Raw genomic sequence first — 24,028 nt, 5'->3', positions numbered from 1 at the left:
TTTCTATGGAAAAAAAAACCCCAAAAACCCAGCTTTGCCAGGATTTGTCTGATGTCACGAGGCTGGAACTTTACATTGTCCCGATATGGGTGTCATTATGGTACATCTTCAGCCTGATCGCTTCTGGATTTTGGTGCAAAATGCCAACAGAAGATGTTTAGCTTTCTCCTGAGATGTGGAAAAGGTATGTCTATCCTTCTGCGAGGTTGGGATGCCTGCATGATGACCTTTCTCTTGTATCCTGGACACATGACCACAGATTTTAGTCTTAAAGGGAATGTACATCATTGGCTTTTGCTGTAATTTTCAGAAATGAACTATTTGAGGGGTAAGTATAATAGATCAAATATTGTTACACCGACATGTTTGAAGTTTTGTGTTCGAAAATGCTGGAAAAACCAAGAAAAACAAAAATGTTCAAGTAGTCTGGTTCCTTGACTCCACTAAAGATAAAATGGATCAATTTATAGATGCCAGAAAATTGTATGGTAAGGGAACCAGTCTAGCTGGCCTGCACCCGTTCATGAACATGTAACCAATAGCAAACAAAATTTGGACTGAAAAAAGTGTTAAGTTGGAGCAGTAGTTGAAAAATAGTTAGGTTTTTCCAACGGTGGTCGGCCGACGACCGTTGGAAATGTATACAAAAATACCATTTTCTTGAAAATGACTTCACACCAGGTGCCATGATTTTACAGGATGCTTTAGACTGTCATTTACCAACATCACAGTAAGGTATTTCGTAAAAACTTGGTAGTTTTATTTTTCGATGTTTGCAAATGTTGTATATTCCCTTCAAGTGGATACTTCATAGGTTCAGGCAGAGAAAACAATTGGTTTTGACCCACAAATAGACTCATATTTCCATAACAGAAATGGACAAATTTTATTACCAGTACTAGTGTTTTTAATTTGTTGCTATGGTAAACAATGACAACATGCAGGGGTGGATCCAGGAATTTTTGCGGGGGGGGGGGGGGGGGGGGGTTTCATCAGCTAAAAAAGTCTGAACTGTAGACAGTTTTTTTTCTCCAGACACTTGGCCTCCGAAAAACAATAGGTCGTGAGGTTGGGGGGGGGGGGGGGGGGCCTCGTACCATACTTTCAATACTTTCAAATGCGACGAATATTAACACTATATTACAGAAGACCCCCTAACCAAGATGGCTCTGTCCATATTTTGTGAACAGGCGAACATAATTACCAGTATAAATTTTTCTGGATGTCACAGTGGGGGGGAGGGGGGGGGGGGGGTACTGTTATAGTACCATATTGACCCCCTGTTAATAGTTAAGAAAAAATCACAAAAATCAACGTCAATTAGCGAAAGTGTTGCATATAAACAGCAAATTTTTTTGCAAAGTGAAAAATCAGTAGAATGCTAATCAGTACCAATAACAGACTATGCAGATTGACAAAGAACATGAGATGCTAAGCAATGTTTCTGTGCATAGGCATGTGAATTTGAACCTTGTTGAACACCAGAGAAAATGTCATTAAATGTGACATTTTGGTCGGAAATCTGGTCTTGCTTATCAATTTTGTTTCTATGGTTACCACATTTCTGTGCGAAGTACCCCATACAGCAACAATAGCTGCCATTATTGAAAGTGACACATACTTTGATGTCAGGTTCATTAATTGTATCCTCTTTTAATAGATGATCAATTATGCAAGTAAGGCAGATTTAGAGGGCATGAGTCAAACTTTATTGCATTCATTGTGTTTTTAATAAAAATAACATGGAACAGCCTCACGGGTTCAAAATGCAAAATTCGAACAGCAGGCGAAGGGGGGGGGGGGGGAATGTATACCGACTGGACCTTATTCAATGCTAGGGGGCAGGGTGTTTGCCTTTTTCTTCTCTCTATTTTTATTCATATTTCACAAAAAGGGAGATGTGTACAGCTAAGGGTGTCTCTTTTGGTCGATGGTGTTGGGGGTTGTTTTTGTGACCATAACCAGAAACATGTTTGAGAACCACCACTGCCATTCACGCAAAACCACACTGTACGGCACTATACGATCTGTGAGCAGAACCAAATTTGCCCAAAACGCTCAACACACGCAACAGGTGTGACACTTTGTAGGTCTGTAGGTAGCATCAATTCAAAGCCAGTCTTCTAGTCTAGTTAAAAAAATAAAATAATGGGGAAAATAATGAAAAAAAATCAATCAATCAATCAATTTGCAGAAAAAAAATGCACAACGTGTATTACTGAAGCTAAAGACACGACAGACAAACATTAATTGACATGTTTAAATTGGTGAATGTTCACGTTCTGTTATTTACACTTTATTTCATAGACACTTGTATAGAAACCATTTTTCAGGACACTTTACAATGGTTAAGCCTAATGCTCTAGAAAAACTACAATATGAGAAACTACAGTCCAAGCACAACAAATGGGTGGTCACTTTACATCCATTTCCCCTCCGCTCAAATGCATAACTTGGTTTTTCTCCAAACATTCACCCGGCTTTCTAAATTGGATAAGCAATTATACAGATACCTCTGGAGAATAACCCCTTATATTGTCTTATGTGTACAAAAAAAACAAAAAACCACTAGACAGTAACTACATGAAAAATTCTTGCACATTAATAGTCATCAAGCAAAGAAGGTAACATTGCATGCTTGGACTCTCCCAAAAGTAAATGTTGAAAAGCAAGTGGCATTTAAAGATTTAAATAGTTGCAATAATGTGGTCACACACAGATTTGAAATTGTGGGAATCAAGCTGTTAATGTGTGTGGAATTTATTACAAGATAGAGATATACAAAATTTGTGAAAAAATGTTTTCAAGCATAAATATGTGCGACCGCAATACGGCCACAAAATGACACTAATACAATTAATATATTTTAATACTCATTTTTTTGTTTTTCTTTTATACAAAACTACACATGGGAAGTTATCATTTAATATCCCACTTATCACAGCTGTACAAATAATACTCAGGCCAATCATGTGTTGCCTTGGTACAACTTATGTTAAATTTGAAAAGTCAGTGTCTATCTTTAATATCTGTCTCTAAGTCATTTCATGAAACAAACATTAGTCACTGCTGTAGTAGGACAGTATACCTGACTTGGATATACTCAAATGAAACAACTTAAAAAACAACAACAACTGAGCACCAATTCATATCATGCCCTGGAATCAGCTACTCACTGCAGGGCTTGAGCATGGGTCCTGCACCATTGAGTTATGGCTTACATATATCTATCATTCTCCCAGCTACTACTATTAAGGCTACTAGAGTTTAGGAAAATCTTAGCAGCATCACATTGAAGTCGAACACAAATCAGCTCTCACAGTAACGTTCTCCTTGACTTCAATGATGGAATAAACTCATTCTTGATAAGTAACACCGTACACTCTGGATAAACAAAACTCAATTAATCCACTACATTCAACCATGGAGTACATCCCTTTTGGGGGATTTGTATATACTGAAAGATAGAATAATGTTACAGTACTGATTGCAATGTAATGAAGGTAAGGGGGAGTACATTGTATAAGGGAAAGGTGTGTCATCCTGATAAGAGTATCCCTGTCTAATTCCCTGCTTCTCTTTTCCGACCACCCCCATTTTTGGCTCCCGACTAAAGAACAAACAGCATTACTTAAATCCAATGACCCTGTCTGGAATGCATAACTGAACAAAAAATATGAAATAAAATAAAAAAGCAAATAATCAATTCCAGGATATCTTCATGAACAACTACATGTGTTGAGCTATCGTAGTACATAACCACATTACTGACTAGGCAATTGGGACGTGTTACATCTTGAACTCCAGACATTTCTGGCTAGGCCTACGAGTTCTTTGTGTTCATTGGGTAGACTCTGTGGTCTTGTAACCTGGGGTTACTTCTATGTACACATAGAATGAATCATCAACATGAATCTCAACTAATGCAATCTCAGAAGCTACAAGGTCACTTTCTTTCCTCACATTGGCATGAAGTCTGCTTTATGTATTACAACTGTTACAGCCCAAATGTTGTTAAAGGCAAAAAGGATCATTTGCTGTTCATGCATTTTGTCCGTTTTCATTAATAACACCACTTAAAATCCAAAGAAGAACGTTCGAAATCTAACCTGTTGAAATTTCAGCTCAGTGGATATTACACTTTTTGAGAAAACAGTGAAAAACAATGCACAACCTTTTGATCATGAAACACAATTTTGCTATAGCACTCTTTTATTTCCAATAATCTGTCAATTGATTGATCCTTGAAATCACCTAAATATCTTGATTTCTTTTAAATGACTCCAAGCCAGACAGAATCATTTCACGTGGTGTTTAGAACCAGTGTTTAGAATCTTTGATCCAAGTAAGATTTTTGAAAATCATTTGATAGGCTACTTTTGGGATAAATGCAAATGATCCTATATGCCTTTAAGCTGATGGCACAAAAATAATTAACATCAAAATCGTCAACATTGATATTTTTGGTCTCATTATAAAACCATAAACTCATTCGCAATAACAAAAAAAGACACTAACAAACGTTGGTACATTTATATTTGACCATCTACGTGGGTGTGACATGTTATTTTCAGTTTGATGATGTCATCAGTCAAAAAAAAAGGAAGGGAGGACACTTGTTAAAATAGTAAAAATAACGCATGGAAATTAAGTGTATGTAATAATAACACCCAACTTCCGGTTTGATGACGTCACAGTATTTGCAAGAAAAAGGTAAATATTAAGTGTAACAGATGTCATTTTTTGGGCAAAAAACAAAGTCATGAGACAGGGATCATAATGATGGATTTAAATTTAAAATAAAATGATCATTGTTGATTCCTCTCTACAGTAACTTCCGGTCTGATGACGTCATGATTATGAAACCTTGTAAATTAATTTGTGGTTGCGCACGGGATATATAGGGGCAATTTCATAAAAAAAATATTGAGGGTTTTAACATTTCAAAAGATTAACTGTTTTTGATATGCCGCTAGAGGGCGCCTTTTCGTGGGATGATGTCAAAGTTATGTTTTGTGTTTGGCATTCCTCACTTAACACTTCCATTATGTATTTGTCTGTAGTAAAATGCTTCCGTTTTAGAGTTAAATTCAATTTCGATTGCAGTTCCGGTAACACCGGAAGTAAAGGTCAAGCAGTTTTGTGCCCGGGAATAGGAAATGTTGCTCAAGGCACCGTCTACAACCTCACGAAAAAATGAACACGATACTCTATAAAGTTCAAGAGATATAGCTCAAACTATTTTTTCAAATCGTGCTATCAAATCGCTTGTAATTTGATACCTGATGACGTCATAATGACGTAACAAAATGTATAATATCTTCGTAACATGGTACAAGTTCACACTAGGTTTTATGATAATCCCGTAAACCGTTGGGAAGAAATTTTGCTCTGTTCTCATTTCAGGCCAATTTCTTCATTTTGATTTCACCAAACTTTGACCTTCCGGTAGACCTGGAAGTAAAGCTCAAGCAACTTCACGTACACAACAAAAAATGTTTATCAATTAATGGTCTATCTGATTACAGAATACAAACATCATTGATTACCTTGTTTAAGAGTTATAGGTGACAGTAATTGGTCATTTTTCCAGCTAAAATCGCATGTAATTTGACACCCAATGACGTCATCATGACGTCAGAGTAATATGCACCACTAGGGATGAGGGTAGATATATGTTGGAAGTTACAAGTTCATACCATATACCGTTTAGGAGAAAACCCGCGGAAACTTATTGTCCGGAAAAGAAAGAAAGAAAGAAGATTAATCGCAACAACTCCAAAGAGTGGTCGGGTTGTGCCCGACCACTCAAATTAAAAAAGAAAGAATGAGAACCATTTAATTAAAAAGGGACTCCCTAAATCTGCTGTCCAGCAGGCTGTACTTGGATTAGTCTGGCTCACTGATACAATTAATCGTTTAACCAGGAAGACATGACTTTGAATTTTCTATCAAACTTTTTTATGTCCATAATTAGCAATTGATGAAATGAGCTCAATTCTGAACAAAACACTTTTTTTGGCCAGTACTCTTCATTTTGGTGCTGATACGATTCTAGTGAGGATGGCTTTTCTTTTGCTTTCTCTGATGATGTTTCCCTGTGTTTCCTCACACTAGGGCTAATAGGACTATAACCATACTGTGCTATAACCAAGCCTGGTAATCATGTGTGGGTAAACATTTATTTGTTACTGTCAGGTGATTTCTTGAAAACCAAAAAAAAGAAAGAAAAGATCTTGAACCAACATGCAGCAAACTCAGGTTTAAACTGGTCATGCAAATCATCCCGGCTCATTTCTCAGCAGAAATATGAGATAAAGCTAGAGGTTCGCGTTTGTTCAGTTACAAACGCAGAATGGTCGGGCAGACAACTATTTCATTAGACATTGTCCAGTTAAGTTATGAATATGTTTATGTCAGAACAAAGGATCAAAAACTTTAACATTTCCAGTACAACCAATTATTTTGTAAAAAAAAAATGCATCTTGTACAAGGGCGGATCCAGGGGGGGGGCCAAAGGGGGCCATGGCCCCCCCCCAAAACGAAACCAATTTTTTTTTTTTTTAATGTGACATCGCAATAAAGGCAGACAATGAGCACACCATCATCTTTTCCTCAAAAATCATTGGTTAAAGTGGTCAGAAATTGCTTCAGATCGCACCACAGAGCATCTAGAATCCAAAAAAATTTCGGGGCCCTTAAGCGGGCCCCGAACCCCACGCCGTAATTTTTTTGACCCACTTTTTTGGGGGACCAAAATTTTTTTTATTTGTTTTATGTGACATCGCAATAAAGGCAGGCAATGAGCACACCACCATCTTTTCCTCAAAAAACATTGGTAAAGTGGTCAGAAATTGCCTCAGATCGCACCACAGAGCATCTAGAATCCAAAAAATTTTCGGGGCCCTTAAGCGGGCCCCGAACCCCACGCCGTAATTTTTTTGACCCACTTTTTGGGGTACCAAAATTTTTTTTGGCCCCCCCCAAAATTGTGTCCTGGATCCGCCCTTGATCTTGTAGGGTATAATAAATTTTCAGTATGCATTTTAGGTACATGTACAAGTTATTTCCGGTTTGATGACATCATCAGTCAAAAAAGGGAAGGGAATACTGAGTTAGTTCAAGGAGGATACCTGTTTATCATTAAAGCCCGAGTCCATCATTTGCAGCTATCCAAAAAAGTAACTGGCGCAGTTATTGTTGAAAAACATACTAGTTGAAAGATAGTAAGGGGACTAAACTCCCTGTGAAATTATCCTTTCTGGCAAGCTCTCATTTTGAAGAAATCAACAAATGAAGGCATTTCCAACGTTGCTTCTTAAGAAGCACTGTAGGAAAATTTAAATTACTTGTTCGTTTTGTTATTCGGCGCAGCGCGCACAAGCATTGGAACGACGCACAGGCGCGCGCGGTTGCTATAATTCGTTGGATCAGTGCGCGACATCGCGTAAAGCTGCAATTCAAAACAATTCGAAACATGATTTAGCAACTTTTGATTTCAAATTGAGATCCTAGAATGCTGTTTTTCTCGGAATATGAAGCTGAAGCTGAGCTGAAACTTCATCAAGTAAGTTGTTCAGTATCCTTCATTAGATTTTGAACATTTTTGTTGCTTCAAACGAACAAAATGCACTAATTACAAATGATGGACTATAGCTTTAAGTAAAATAATGCATGGAAATATGGAAATTATAAGTGTATGTAATAATAACACCCAACTTCCGGTTTAATGACGTCACAGTATTTGGAAGCAAAACGCCAACATTAAGTGTAACAGATGTCATTTTTTGGGCTAGGAACGAAGTCATGAGACAGGGATCATTTGATGGATTTGAATTAAAAACAAACTGATCATTGTTAAATTCTCCCTATGTCTGATGACGTCATTGCTATGAAACCTTGCAAATTCAGTTGTGGTTGCTCATGGAATTTATAGAGGCAATTTGGTACAATTTTGATTGAGGTTTTAACATTTGAAAAGGTTAAACTCTTTTTGATGTGCCGCTAGAGGGCCCCCTTTCGGGGATTACGTCAAAATTATGTTTTTTGTGTTAGCAGCATTCCTCACTTAACACTTCCATAATGTATTTGTCTGTAGTAAAATGCTTACGTTTTCGAGTTAGATTGAATTTCTATTGTACTTTTGGTGAGACCAGAAGTGAAGGTCAAGCGGTTTTGCACCCGGGAATAAGCAGGGCGGATCCAAGGGGGAGGGGGCCCCAACAGGGGCCATTGTCCCCTCCCTCCCCCCCCCCCCCAAAATGAACCCTATTTTTTTTTTAAGCGACGTCGCAATAAATGATTGATACTTTTTTTCAAGAGTTTTAGGTGAAAGAAGACAGTCATTTTTTTCAACGAAAATCGCTTGTAATTTGACAGCCAATGACGCCATCTATGCACCAATCGGGATGAGGGTCGATATATGTTGAAAGTTACAAGTTCATATCATATACCATTTAGCAGAAAACCGCGGAGAGTTATTGTCCAGAAAAAAGAAAAAGAAACAAAGAAGATTTATCAGAACAATTCCAAACAGTGGTCGGGTTGTGCCCGACCACTGAATGATCACTACATGACAGGGATTACAGTCGACTCTCGTTAGTACTAACACTGTTAATACACATTCTGGTTATAACAAACATAAAGCCTTGGTCCCGACTGTGCATTTATGTGCACAATGACAGGGACTGATGTTCCTCTTAATACAAAATTATGTATTAACAATTTGGCTGGGTCCGAATGAGTTTGTATCAACGAGAGGCGACTGTAAATAAGCTACATTCTGCAATTATATTGGGCCTCAATTCAATTATATATATATTAATATTACTAAAGTGCTCTTTTTACTGCTCGAGTCAACATTATGATCACTTTCATGCAGGAGCCAGAATGAGTATCCATGACTTTTTACATTAGACAGAGTACTTCCAAATGAGCTTGGTTGAATTATTAGAGTGCCTACAAGCAATATGACTCCATGTCAAAGTAGTAGTAGGAGCTCGAAGCATCTTGGTGGTCCTTATGAACTAGATATCTCATACAAGGCATCAGCTATCAGTGCTTTGACTGAGTCTGTCACCATAGGTGACATAGAAAGGTTCAACAGTCTGTGCTGGTGTTGAAGAAATAATGCTTTATTGTCAGCTACCTTGGCCAATGCTGCCAGGAGGATTGCTGTTCTGCGCATCATATCTGGGCTTGCTGGCTGTATGTCGGGGTTCTGACTTAGCTGCTTGGCATTACTTCCACTCTCCAGAGACTTGGCATACTCCGAGTCTTCAAGGTAACACAGCAAGAAGGAAATGCTAGAGTTCTGAGATGCAATAGCCCGACTGACTGTAGAATCACCCTGGGCAATGCTTGATAGAAGTACTATTGCAAATTCCCGCATAACAGGCTCCTTACGGTCACTGAGGTATTGCGTCAAGGTGGCAAAAAGCTGCTCTAAACGATGGAATGGAGGAGTGGCCAAGATCATATCCACGTTGTTTTCCTGTATGCTTAGCTTTGACAGGGCCTCAATGGCAATGCGTTTAGGTGTGAGGGGAGAGATTGCAGGTAGCGTTGGGAATGGATCCATTGCACAGGCAGACAAACAGACTGCCCAGTGAAGCAGACCATCTAGGATTGGTAGACTCACACGTTCAACAAATGCAGAGAGATCCAACTGACCAGAAATGTTAGTTAAAGTTACAAGGGCATTCTCACGTACACAATTCAAGCAATGCCACCACCATGTGTCCTTATCAGTGATAGGACAGTCAGTATCCAAATCATCGTGATCTTCTCTGTCGTATGTTTGTGGTAACTGCTTACGTTCAGCATGTCTGTGATGCAGGAGCAGTATCCTTCCCATTACAACAAGTATACCTGCATGCTTGGACAGTTCAACGTCATTGCCAGGGATAAAAGACAAGCTGCGTATGATGTTGGATATTGTGATGCAGCGTTGTGCAAGTGAATGTTGAGCATCTGTAGATGTGACCAGAGCAGTTTGATCATTGCATGTTCCTTCATCTTCCAGAAGAGACAATGCAGGATGCATCAAGTCTTCCTTATACAGGGCAATAACATCCGACCTTTTCTTTGCAGCACGGAGTTCTTCACTGCAAGATTCCAACCACGTATCATCATCAGTATTATTTCTTCCATAGTACACAGCCTCTTGCTCTACTTGGTCTTCCTCATCATCTTGCTTTTCTTCTTCGTCCTCATCCTCCATGATTTCTTCATCTTCTGTATCTTCTTTCTTCTCTTCTTGGTCTTCTCTCACGGGTGGTTCATCGGTCTGCTCACACTCATCCATATCCCCAATACTGTCACTGCTCCTGCAATTTTCCTCTTCTTCAGTCTCTTTGCGATTTTTCTTTTCAGTTCTTTTGGTCTTCTTTACCATTTGCATGATTTGGGCTCTTTCAGCTTTCCTTCTCCTGGCCTGGCGATTCAGGATCTTAGTAAGAATTCCATCACTCTCAAATACATGTACAATATGTGCCGTCATATCACCACCACCACACTGCCAATGCACCTGGTTACTCTTGAAACCCTCATGATAGTCCCAGTCTTTCTCACTGGAGTAGAACCCATCTGCGTTGTGCTCTAACCTGACTACTCTCTTCTTGTCTGCTCCTTTCAGCTTCTCTATATCAAACAAGTTCAGTGCTTCTTGAATCAACTCTTCCTCTGCTTTTTGATGGTCACATTTCACCCTGCCCTGTGAGCGTGTTCTGCAAACACAATCTTGTGGGGAGTCTCTACTCCTGCAAATATCTTCTCTGTGAGTTCTAACCTCTACATCTATCAAAGTTCCAAACACCTTAATAAGGCTTGCCCGAAAGTGGTCCACAAGGATCTCCAGAAGGCCTTTTAACTGCCCCAGGTCAAAGTAGACAATGGTGTTGTTATCATACAGCAGGATGTTGAGGACTTCTAGGGCCCAGGTGCTTTCTGCTAAGAGTCCTGACTTCAGTGCCATCATCAACTTCCACGCTTCAACAGTGCCTGCAACCAAAATAATTCAAAAAAGTTCAGCAGTAAGAACTCTATGGAGGTCTTCAGTGGTTTTACAGAAGTAGTGAAACAGTCATCGTTTGTCACCTCTTATTCCCAGGAGAAAAACTTGTCTGAGTATGGTTTTGATAATGGAAGTATTTGCTAGTTTGTACTGTGTGAACAGAGTCAAGTAAGGACAGGTGGCATATGATGTACATACTATAAGTGCCTTCCTACATGACAAGCATACACGGACAAGGATGTGTAGCAGAAGTCTGTAGTACAATAATATTTTTCAATGTACTCACCGATATCTCGGCTAGTTTTCTTCTTTGGTTTGTTAAGTGCTGGCTGGGAAGCCTCCACAGAGTCTGGTGGAAACACAATCTCCTTCTTCTGTGGTGAGGTAGTGTGGATCTGAGGTGGGGATGACTTCATCATCTTACTGGGAGGGTGTCGATCCCTATGTGCTGCCATCAATGCCTGCTGAAGGGTCCTGGGTTGACCAGCTTGACTCACAAATGGATGTGGTCCCAAAGTGTTAGTATAGGGAGGAGCTGGCTGTCGTTGTTGTATTTGCATGGTGCCCCAGGAAGGAGATGGTCCTGATCCTGATAGGTTTCTATCTCTCATCGCATACGTCTCAGATATAAAACCTCCTCCGCTTCCCCCAAGGTCATGCTTTCCACCTTTACGTGCAAAAACAATACAAGGCTTCTTAATACCTAGCAACGAGTTTGAAATTTGGAGCCACTTTCTCTATACCCATTCCAGTAACTGACAAGGCTCTTATTAATTGTTGTTGCTCAATATGGAGATAAGGCTTGGCAGAACAAAGAGAACTTTTGAGACAAGATAACAGCTTGCTGTTTGCCTGAAATTGACCAGAAACACATACACACACAAACATTGCAAACCAACTTATGCGTCTGCTTGAAAAATTCTTCCAGTCTCTCACACCTCTAAAGATACATATCCCTTATTGCTTAGGAGGGGTATCAAACTATGGATACCAATCTCCACTCCACTGGACTTGTATTTCCATTACCAAGAACTGGGGAGCAATGTCACCCTGTTTGAATGAATGATAATAATAATAATAACGGAGTCTTGTATAGCGCACGTATCTACCAACAATTAGGTACTCAAGGCGCTGGAAATTAAGTTTATTATTAAAGAAAGGTAAATAAAGTATATGAGAAAATATGCCAGTATGTAGCACCTTATAAGGACTGACAAGGGTGCTACGGCGCATATTGCAGCCACTGCCAGAAACATCGGGGCAAACCCCTTCTCTTAGCGATAAGTGTTACTGGGTTCTTTAACGTGCATAACACAACACACAGGACCTACGGCTTTACGTCCCATCCGAAGGACAAAGCAATGTGATGTACAAACCTGTATAATAATAGGCACACTGGGAATAATTCAAGTGTGAGAGACGTATCATGGTCCATTTCAGAGCCCACCCAGAACCATACCAAGGGTATTTTAGGATATACTACAAGATATTCTTTGATAAAATTATTTCAATGCTTTTTCTTTATACCCAGGTGCCATTGAAAAAAACACGAGTGAAAATAAAAAGCAAGACACTCATCATACGTAGTGACAGTCCATTTTAGCAACCTTCCAGAACCATACCTAGGATATTCTGGGATGTCACACACTTTATGATCCCACACGTCTAGCATACGGCAAATGTATTATCAATGAATGCAGGGTCTGAACTTCAATCATGCTTTAGTATAAGGTACTGATACTGATATTGTATACTTTACTTTTAAATAAGGTTTGCTAGACTAATCACAAGTCAAGATTATTACTTTGTTGTGGTCCAGGAGTAGGTCCTTGATGAGGTCTGCCTTCCCTAAAGCCAGGAGGGAATCCCCCTTGATTAGCCATGGGTCTATCTCCTCCTGCATATGCACCTTGTGGATATGGACCTTGCTGTCCAAATGATGGTGGCATTCCTCGGTAAGCATCATCAGTTCTAGCCATTGCTGGAGTTGGAGTCATCATGTCTTGTCTTTTAGAAGCTGCCCCATACATCTCACCCTGCAAATATACAAATTTTAAATCAAGTCAACAACAATCAAGTGTGAGTATTCTGGCAATTGACAGAATACAAAGTTATAGAGTGTCAGTATTGTAATACTCGTACTTCAGTACATTTCTTCGTATTCGTACTCATATTTGCCTCAATGTTGCTTGTAGTTTCTTTGTTTTTAAAATTTTTCTGTTTTAATTTCAGTTAAGGCCTTTATCACTTACAGGTCTTTTCTGTGGAAATTGTTGCCTCATCTGGTCAGTGGATAAGCCAGTAGCATGGGCTGGCTTTTGTTGATTTGCTAGTGATGTCTGACCAAAGGATTCACTTGGAGTGGCTGGTCGGGAGCTGCTATGCTGCTGGCTGAAGCGAGATGAATACATAGTTTGGTCCATGGAGTTGTTTGGATAGGGTGGGATACCTGGGTTGCCTTGTTGAGCAGGTTGACTGGGACTTGCAGCCACACGCGATCTCTGCTGATCAAACCTTCAAATTAACCCATGCGAAAAATAATGTTCAATAAAGCAATGTAACTTAGCCTTCTATTTAACCCAATTCAATCCAAACACACCTCAACTAAAAACCAAGCTTTTATAATTTAGGTGTACATTGTATAGAATACTTTAAAGCTGGGCCACTGTTAAATTGTACACCGTTCTCGGCTTAAAGTCCCAATTGTGTACTAAAAGAAAAAGTCATTAGTTAACTGCATCAAGGCACATTTTACTAGATTGAAACAAACTAAAGTGGATAGATGGTATGTATGCACATTCTCCTAACTGAATTCATCAATCTAATCCAGTTATGGAGTGACAGTGGATTGTTTTTATAAGCATCAGTGTGCCCAACAAGTCTATTTGTATCAGGCATGCTGGTTATTAGGATGATGCTAGTACTAGCATTCATTAAACAGTGTACATGTAGAAGTTACATTTGCACAGATATCTTTATCCCAACACAAGACAAATAGGCTATTCTCAGACCTCCTGAAGCCCAGGGAAACAAAAGTTATTCTTTGTATTTATTTACCTTTCTCTCTCATAAGGGGTGCCATAAGGGAACTGCGCACTGCCTCCTTGATTCATCGGCATTCCAGTTGCACGATTATTGACAGGAAAAGACTCAGCACCAGGCATGTTAGTCCTTCTATTGAAGCCATCAGGCACAGTCATAGAATCTCTTCTGCTTGATGTAAATGGATCACTGCCAGTCATGGTATTGTTTCGCATTCCAACAGGAAAAGGTTCCCCAGTGGGGTGTCCACTTGTAGGTGGAAGGGTAGCCATGTTATTAAATGCATCCCCTCCAGCTCCCATGGGGTTGTTACGATACTGACTCATGCCAGGCCCATATGTCCCATCCACTGAGTTTTGTGCCATTCCTGGTGGGAAGGCCCCTTGGCCTGGACGAGCTCCTTGGGAGTTACCAGATGACTGGAAATCAACATCTGAAAAGGGGTCTCGTACTGTCACACTATTGCTAGTGGTATCATTAGGCATAGGCATCATATTGTTAGGCATAGGTGACATACCACGACCTATGCTGTTATGCATTGGCTGAGGATATTGGTGCATCTGGTTCATAGGTTTCCCTCCTGAAAGAGGCCGTTGCTGATATATGTCACGTGGGCCTCCATGGTAGTCCTGGGGTACTGGACCTGCTGGGGGCAAGACAACACAAACTAATTCAAATGCATGATCGTTCAATAAAGCCATCATGTCACTAAGATGTTAGCATTTAAAAGCTTGGTCACGTTGTGTTGAGGCTATTTTTTTGTTATGTGCCAATCAAATGTTTTGTACTGGGACCACTAAAACTCTATTGTAGAGTGATTTATTTTGTTCATTTAACATACAATCCAGTGCTGCAAGTCTAATCTAAAGTTTAGATCCATTTTGGTTCAGACTATTTTGTCAGGAATGAATTCAACTGGAGAGGATCGGAAATTGATTGTAGGACACATCACCATGGGTGAATGAAAAGAGTTATCATCTGTCAATCATCAGCTGCAGAGGACAGATTGTTACCTTTGGGCCATCTTTAAAGGTAGAGTCCATCATTTGTAATTTGTGAATTTTTTCGTTTGAAGCAACAAAAGTGCTCAAAATCTAAAAAAGGGTGCCAAACAGCTAACCTGAAGTTTCAGCTCAGTGAATGCTGTATATTCCAAGAAAAACAATATTCTAGGATCTCGATTTTAAATCTAAAGTTGCCGAGTCGTGTTTTGAATTGCGCCTGAATTCAGCATCTGGGAAACGTTCTTATTCAGTCAATTGCAGCTATGCATGTCGCGCACTTAACCGATGAATTATGCAGTTCCTTTGTAAAAACGTCATACACATGCGCGCACCACTGATTACTAGTGCCCATTGGCTAAACACTCAAGTTGCGTTAACTTCCGGTTCCATTCATGCTATGTTACACCTTGTGAAGTACGCATGGTTAATTTGAAATGCCGTCACACTAACGAACCGGATAGCAACTACGCGAGCGCGTGTGTCGTGTCAATGCTTGCGCGCGCTTCGCTGAATTAAAAAAATGAACTTTCCAAGAATGCGTCTTTAGACTTATCGTTGGAAATGGCCTTCCTTCATTGTTGACAGCTTGCCAGACAGAATAATTTCACAGGGAGTGAAGTCCCATTACTATCTTTAAACCAAGTACGGTAATTTTATCAGTTACTTTTTGGATAGGTGCAAATGATGGGCTGTAGCTTTAACTAAGGCCAAAAAAAAAATAGTTCTGCTTCCGATTACATGCCTTTCAAAAATAGGGTCGGTCGGTCGGAATTTATTTTTTTTTTGCCAATTTTTTTTATGCAGATTGAATGGGGTATTCAATTATATGCGAAGTTTTAGCCTGAACTATTTCTATTGCACTACGAAAGCTATACACGAAATGGCAACAAATAGTGAGTAAAACCTCCCTTTAATTATTGTCAATATATTTACGTTCGATAATTTCAAAAAATAATGGAAAATTCAGGCCGTTCGCACCATATGCACAACGCTAGTCAAGACGCGGGGAGCTGGCCAAAACTCTGAGGTGTGTGGCGAGCGGCCCACCATGGGCCGACAGACCTGTTTTTAACGGTCAACAATTTCGGGAAACACGCAGCATGTATCACTCCAAATACGAGTAGTGCGATCTCAAAATGAACTCTTGAACACAGAAAATACATACACAGACAAGCTAGATCAATTCTGTAAATTAACTTGCAAAAATGTTCTCTCTCCATCGGTGTTTTCTTGGCATTTTTACGATGTCGAATCCGACCAGTTGACAGTGGCCTGCACTGTACTGAAAGCGCGCTATCGGTCGCATAGCTAGCTATGGACTGGTTACCGCATTTTCATTATGTCTTCTAAATTGGCCCCTGCGCGGCGTGGCGGGAACCAGTCATCGCCACGTGATTATAGTCACCGTGCGTGACATCGAATTGCGAAGTAGTTATATCGCGAAGCGAATTTGTAATGACGGAGGTTTCTTTTGAAAAAAGCGAATGTAAGTAAGAAAACAAATAAATACAAGCATTGTTGGATGCAAAAGGGTTGTTGAGAGGTATTTTGTGAAGACAATGTTTGTTTTTTTTTGGAATTGCCGATAAATTTTTTAGGGTCGCAGCCTAAAAATAGGGTCGGTCGGGTAACCGGAAGCAGAACTATTCTTTTTTTGGGCCTAATCCCAATTTTGCAGGTGGAATGGAGTGTTCCAACTATTAACTTGAGCCTTGGAATTTGAGATGTAATACAAGCGCATTATACCACTGTTGGTTGTGGCTGTATCAGACACGGAACAATTTCAGGAGATTTGGTAAACGGCTAAATGGGTCAGTTTAGTAAGGGTCAGTTCAAAAATAATTAAATCAATTAAGCTTCAGTTTTGCTAAGGTTCAGTCTTCACAAATAACAGTATGTCAGATGAAATTAAACGGAAAAATAAATAAATAAACTAAATACCAGGGTGTACTGTCCCATAACTATCAAAATATATGACTCAGTTTGTACTTCGGTCAATTCTTAATATTACATAACCTGTTAAGACAGTGCATGGATTTTATGAGTGAACTTTATGAATGATACAAATATTTATGTACTCTATAAATTCTGTACATTTTGACCAGAATTCATGGCATTGGGTTTGATGCCAAACATCAATTTCATACTAAACTTCAAACAGTTGGAACAACATTTGAAAACTCCTGACTAATTGGCAAGCAATGCACTTAGAGGCTACAATCCATCTCTTTGACACCTGCATGTATTTGAAGAGGTCATGTGCAATACAATTGAATGTAATGTATTTTGTATATATTTTTTATCGTTATTATTTAGTTTGTTTCCCTTTTATTTTGTCGTATTTTCCATGGTTGTAACTTGTGTATTGTTGTTGACTTAATGTTCACAGGGGCCCCCACTCGACAAGCAGTGCTTCTTGGGGGCCCCTTCCATCACCTTATATATGTATATCATCCTTACCTATGTATTGACATTGACATGGAAAATAAAGTGAAGTGAAGTGAAGTGAAAGTGAAGTGAATACAAACAATCTTTTTACAATGTAAACCAGAAAGCTCATTTGCAGTGTTCTTTTTGAATAGTCAGAGTATCTTTACCTGGCATGTTATCCAACATTGGGTTTGCTGGTGCATGGTGATGAGATGTATCACTGCTGGTGGTATTACTACTGCTGCTACTACTCTTCTTCTTACTGGTATCAATCTCAGCCATAATGACCTGTGGGTCCACCCCACCCCTGTCATGGAAGCACTCGAAGGGCAAGAGGTACCGAATGTAGTTTTTCTTCAGGGTGAAAGCGGCACTATTGGAGCTGCCAACAGTCAAATACATGGCGATCTGCTTCCACTGCTTGTTCTTAGAAACCTGAAAAAAATTGAGTTATTAGTTACATGTACGTCTTCAACGGCATGTTTTAAATGAACATACTTTTTCAAAGATAAGTGTTCAAAACGTACATGTAAGGGTAGTCTGGAATACCAATCCAAAGGGCTCAAACGTCCCAACTGAAGCTCATGGTATACCAACTGAACTTAATTATGCACATGACAACATTCCAAAGATGGGGAAACAAGATTGGATTAACTTCAACTTTACAAAGATGGGCAGAACATTGATACAATATTAAATATAATACATTTTCTAAAAGTTAAATTATTCTAATGAGGTTGCAGTACCATACATGGAATGATACTAATTCTGAACTAAGTAATGGCAGCTCCTGGACTTGTTATGTTCAAAACTGTAAATTATCCGCATGCTGTATATGTGTGTATTGTTGCAATGATGTGACAATGCTACTGCTTCTTGGGTGATCATGCTGATCCCAAATCACCGTTTTGAAATTGCTGGACTTTTTCTTTGTTTTTTTTTCTGGAAAATAATTCCCTGTGACATTTCTTTTAAATGGTATAACGTATTCACTTGAAAGTTGGAACGAACATCGACCCTGATCACGAGGTGTGCATATTACTCTGTGTAATCAGGTATCAAATTACAATCGATTTTAATTCAAAATATGACCAACTTATTATATTTCACTTATAACTCTTGAACAAAATAATCTTCATACTTTGTGCAATCTGACAGACGATACCTTGATGAATTTTATTTTTGTGTGTACGGGAAGTCGCCTGACCTTTCCTTTTGGGGTTACCGGAAAGTCAAAGTTAGGTGAATTCAAAATACAATCACAAGCCTCAAATCAAAACAAACAAAGATTTCTTCCAAACAGTTCATGAGATGACGATAAAACCTGGCTGAAACTTGAACCCGGTCCAAAGATGTGAAAAATGTCATCATGACGTCATCAAGTATCAAATTATAAACGATATAAGGTCAGAAGTTGAAAAATACATGTAGTATAACTTTTTAAATGAATGTCCAGTCAAACCTGCCTTAGCAACCCAATGTATACAATGACCACCTGTCAGTAACGACCATTTATAAATCCCCTGCTGAAAAAAAACCCCATTATTTAAATGCTGTACATAATAAACCAACTGCTTAACTGGACCAGCAACCATGCATTATGCTTCCATACAGACGCTGAAGTCTGTACACAATGACTGCAAGCCATGAAAAGCGACCACCGACTGCCCAGTTGCTTCTGTACAATGGTTGTTTACTTACTCAAAAGAAAAACAAAAATAACAGCATTGCTGTTGAAAACCTTCAGCGAGAGTCAAGTTATCATCCGGAAACCATTAACCTTTAACTCAACATGGTGACCTTGACCTTTGACCCCAGAACCAATCCCAACATGCCTGTACCAATGGGCAACCCCCTACCGAAGTTACACACCAAAATTTCATTTCTAACTAAAGTTATCATCCGGAAACCAGTTACCTTTAACTCACCATGGTGACCTTGACCTTTGGACCCCAAACCAATCCCAACTTGCCGACTCCCAAAGGCAACCCCCTACCCAAGTTAGACACCAAAATCTCATTTCTAACTCAAGTTATCATCCGGAAACCATTTACCTTTAACTCACCACGGTGACCTTAACCTTTGGACCTCAAAACAAATCCCAACTTGCCTACTCCCAGGGGCAACCCCTACCAAAGTTAGACACCAAAATCTCATTTCTAAATCAAGTTATCATCCGGAAACCATTTACCTTTAACTCACCACGGTGACCTTGACCTTTGACCTTTGGACCTCAAAACCAATCCCAACTTGCCTACTCCTAAGGGCAACCCCCTACTGAAGTTACAATCCCAAACAACATTTCTAACTCAAGTTATCATCCCGAAACTAAGCTGCCCGGACGGACGGACGGACGTCCGGTCTGGAGATGGAATTGTGGGGTGATAGCATTGTGTTCCCATTATCCCTTTTTCTAAAGATTCCCTTCTGGGGTGATGTTTTTCTATTGTGAAAAAAGTGGGGTGATGTGTCCTGAAAGGAACATCACCCCACAAGGGGGGTATGGTCAGAGCGTCCAGACATACGGACGGACGCCGTAGGCGATGACAATACCCTCGAGCCTCTCGGCTGAGGGGTAAAAAGGCCACATAAACCACTTCAGCGGATTAGTCAATCAACGACAGGATATTTCCAGGACATCTTCTACTTAATCTGGGTCTGTGGTTGCATTAACAATGCCCCTATTGTTCAGGCTACCGCAACTTCGCTTTCATACCGCATTCGTATCGATCAGCCTGCTGTATGTGCTAAGCATACACATTATGCATGACCTGTGACCTGCCAATGAAACAGTCTCGTTCACTCACATGATTCTTTTATCATTATAATTACCTAAATTTTTATTTTTATTTGCAAATTTTCTGAATAAAAAACATCCCGAAATACACCACTAGTGTTGTTTGTCAATTATATTTTTAAATCCTTTTTTTTTAAAACTCTGGATTGACCTTTGATCTCCGTTCGATCGCACATTGTGTTTACACAATGTCGCATGTGTACGTACATCACTTTCATTTTGTTATTTTGTTTCAATGTCGTTTTCAAAAAAGAAAGAATATGGCTCCAAATTCTTCACTCTTAAAGCTATAGTCCATCATTTGTAATTAGTACATTTTGTTCGTTTGAAGCAACAAAAGTGTTCAAAATCTAATGAAGGATACTGAGCAACTAACCTGATGAAGTTTCAGCTAAGCTTCAGCTGTACATTCCGAGAAAAGCAGCATTCTAAGATCTCAATTTTAAATCAAAAGTTACTGAATCATGTTTTGAATTGTTTTGAATTGCAGCTATACGTGGCGTCGCGCACTGATCCGACGAATTATAACAACCGCGCGCGCGTGTGCGTCGTTCCAATACTTGTGCGCGCTGCGCTGAATAACAAAACAAACTACTAATTTAAATTTTCCTACGGTGCTTCTTAAGAATCACCGTTGGAAATGCCTTCTTTCGTTGATTACTTCAAAATGACAGCTTCCCAGAAAGAATAATTTCACAGGGAGTTTAGTTCCCTTACTATCTTTCAACCAAGTTTCTTTTAAACAGTAATTACGCCAGTTACTTTTCGGATGGCTGCAAATGATGGACTATAGCTTTAAATCACGGAAAGATTTCTCACAATCAGCTGTCGCTGGAAATGAAAACGGAGGTGATCAGAATGCATGACAATAAGAAGATAAACTGTCGCCCTATCGTCGAGAATCTGGAAAAACGCGTATCCATAGCATCATTAAGAGAAAAAGTGATGAAGAGATCAAAGCCCTGCTGTACGAGTGGTTCAAAGATTCCACTGCAAGAATGTTCCCAGTGGCTGGACCACTTTTTCAAGAAAAGGTGCTGGAGACTGCAAAGGAGATGGGCTTTCTGACTTCAAAGCATTGAAAGGGTGGCTCAAGTCCTTCAAAAAGCGGCACATCATCGTAAATGGCAAGATGAGTGGGTGAGAGTGGTGGCGTAGGCAGCAACACTGGGGACGTTTGCGTAGCTCACCCGGGTTGACATGGGTCAGCCCCGTGCTGTTCAATTAGCTCCAACGTCAGTCTCTGGGCTCACACGGGTCAGCCACCACAGACCCTGCTCATGAGCAGGGTCAGTGGTTGAAATACGTCACACGCATGCGTTATTTATTCCAAGAAACGGACAAATATGGTGGCCGGACAGCGGAAATCTGAAGTGGACTCAAAAAGAAACTTCATTGAAGTCTAAAGGTAATTATTTATTGAGTGCATTGCGAGTTTGGAGGCTTTAAAGGGAATATACATCATTTGCTTTTGCTGTAATTTTCAGAAATGGATGGAATTGGGGGGTTGGAAATATATAGCAAATATAGTTACACTGACTTTTTTAAGGTTTTGGGTTCGAAAATGCTATAAAAACCAAGAAAAACAATAATTTTCCTGTAGTCTGGTTCCCTGACTCCATTTAAGAAGAAACAGAGCAGTTTACATATATTGGGGAATTGTAAGGTCAGGGAACCAGTCTAGCTGGCTTGCACCCGTTCATAGGTGTGTAATCGATTGCAAACAAGTGCGATGGTCAACTAGGGCCAGTATTTGAAAAAAAGCCAGTTTTTTCCAACGCTGATCGGCCGATCAGCGTTGGAAATTGATACAAAAATACCACTTTTCTTGAAAATGACAGTATACCAGGTGCCATGATTTTACAGGATGCTTTACACTGTAATTCACTAACAGTCCAGCAAGGTATTTCAAAATGATTTGGTAGTTTTAGTTTTTGATGTTTGCAAATGTTGTATTTTCCCTTTAAGTCCAGCCCAACTTTGTTATTTTTTTTCCAATTGACAGAAAAGCTGTCAATCTCAAATTAAGACCCAGTACAACCGGGCATTTTGTCAGTAACTTTACCCGTCTGCCTTTACCCAGTCGATCGGGGTGAGCTACTCGAACCCACCCAATGTTGAAGAGTGGTTGAAAAAATGTCCCGACCTTTGTGGTGGATACGACCCCCCGGGACTTCAACAACATGCATATGTTTTTGTAATGTGGTAGACATTGCCCGGGCAATAGATTCCCGGGCACAAGCCATTTGACCTTGACGTCCGGTGTAACTAGAAGTGCAATGAGAGTTGAACATACATGTGAGTTGAATATACATGTACATTGAACTTGAAGCCTTACCTTGACTACACCTCCTCTCTCCTTAACTGCATGGTACAGTTTGAATAAATCCAACGTATGTGTGCTGATCTGTGGCATGGTTCGAATAGGCTGTCCCCGATCTTCCATTAACCGAAACACAGCATCTAAGAAAGGCTTGCGGTCTGGATGGTCACACAAGTCATACAACTTCATCAGCTGCAAGTGTAAGGGGTGAGAATCCAACAATCAAATCATCACTGCCTTCTCTTATACAGTCATACGTTAGTATTCACGGCACTGCATAAGTTGTTAACATGCTAAGAAATCAACACTTCATACCGTGAGTGTATGGGAAATACTAAGCTGATTCATTTTGGACAGAGAGATTTGTTAGTAAATGCTGGACTGTTTTCAGACATAAGTACATTAGGATTGTTACTGTGCTAAATTAGAATAACAAAGTGGTATATTGTAAATATGTAAACAAGATACTCAGGCAAAAAAAGCATGCAATATTATTAATGAATTGTTCCACATTTTTTTTTTAAAATGTCCCCCACCAAAAAAAACCTTGTCCCTGAATAACAATGTCTTGCTGACTCATTTTTGATTAATAACCAAGCAAACATGTGGGATCCAGAAAGAACACATTGTTAATTAACTGTGCAAACATACAAAACCAATCAAATTATGACAACATAAACACAATGCATGAACCCACACCAATAAGAATGCTTGCCCAGCGACAGTGAGACAGAGGAAATCCAGTACAGAGACAGAATAGAATCAAATGAGTGCATGGTCGTACCTGTTCATGCACCGAAGGCTTGGTGGAAGTGGACTGAAGGAGAAAAGAAAGACAGTGTCAGTGCATTCACCCCTTGCCTCAATGCCATGCAGGACAAACCACCCTGTGCACTTCATATTACAACCATCCCAAACCATAGTATTACTATCTCTTTACATTCATCCAATAGTTTTAAAGATGAATTCTACACAGATTGGTGTGCACATGCAAGAGCCCCAGCACTTTTCTGCATTATATCAATTGTAGGTTAGTTCATAGACTTGGCCAAGTCTGGGTTGCGCTCAGTCTGTATCTAAATATGTGCGCATACGTTCACTGTACACGCCGTACCATAAGGCGCCCTCATGCGTCAAATCCAGACCAACATGTTAAAAACGTACATGTACATGTTATTTTTATGTGATGCAGCAACCCAGACTTGGTCAATCTGCCAAGCATACGCGCTGGTTTGTTCCACATTTGTACACAGTCTATGGAAATTAATTTTCGCTGTGATTGGCTTCTACCCATTTGGGTAGAAGCCAATCAGAGCACAGTTTTTCAGGTAATTAGCATTTTTATTCTTAAAAACGCGTGCAGATTGTTTTGATATTATTCCTAACACGCAATCAAACATTGTCTGCATATTCGCGCA

The 24,028-nt window shown here is 39.7% G+C and overlaps 1 protein-coding gene across 7 annotated transcripts in view; it reads right to left on the bottom strand.

The window, feature by feature from the left end:
- Positions 1-7,727: 7,727 nt before the first annotated feature.
- The window catches only part of LOC119722959 (AT-rich interactive domain-containing protein 1A-like), a 67,195-nt gene continuing 50,894 nt past the window's right edge, over positions 7,728-24,028 (bottom strand). For 4 of the 7 annotated variants that reach the window (XM_038193379.1, XM_038193381.1, XM_038193382.1 and 1 more), the window contains 8 exons: positions 23,395-23,427; positions 22,626-22,802; positions 17,658-17,925; positions 14,072-14,702; positions 13,267-13,528; positions 12,819-13,050; positions 11,301-11,681; positions 7,728-11,001 (listed from right to left, as the gene is read on the bottom strand). In XM_038193379.1, coding sequence (XP_038049307.1) covers positions 9,020-11,001; positions 11,301-11,681; positions 12,819-13,050; positions 13,267-13,528; positions 14,072-14,702; positions 17,658-17,925; positions 22,626-22,802; positions 23,395-23,427 — 3,966 coding nt within the window. In that variant the 3' untranslated portion in view covers positions 7,728-9,019. The remainder of the gene's footprint in view (positions 11,002-11,300; positions 11,682-12,818; positions 13,051-13,266; positions 13,529-14,071; positions 14,703-17,657; positions 17,926-22,625; positions 22,803-23,394; positions 23,428-24,028) is intronic. The other 3 variants (XM_038193380.1, XM_038193384.1, XM_038193383.1) reach the window with 3 other exon arrangements.

The sequence above is a fragment of the Patiria miniata genome, unplaced genomic scaffold (assembly GCF_015706575.1).
Source record: "Patiria miniata isolate m_02_andy unplaced genomic scaffold, ASM1570657v1 HiC_scaffold_16, whole genome shotgun sequence".
Lineage (NCBI taxonomy): Eukaryota > Metazoa > Echinodermata > Asteroidea > Valvatida > Asterinidae > Patiria > Patiria miniata.
This window is presented reverse-complemented; position numbering and strand designations above follow the sequence as displayed.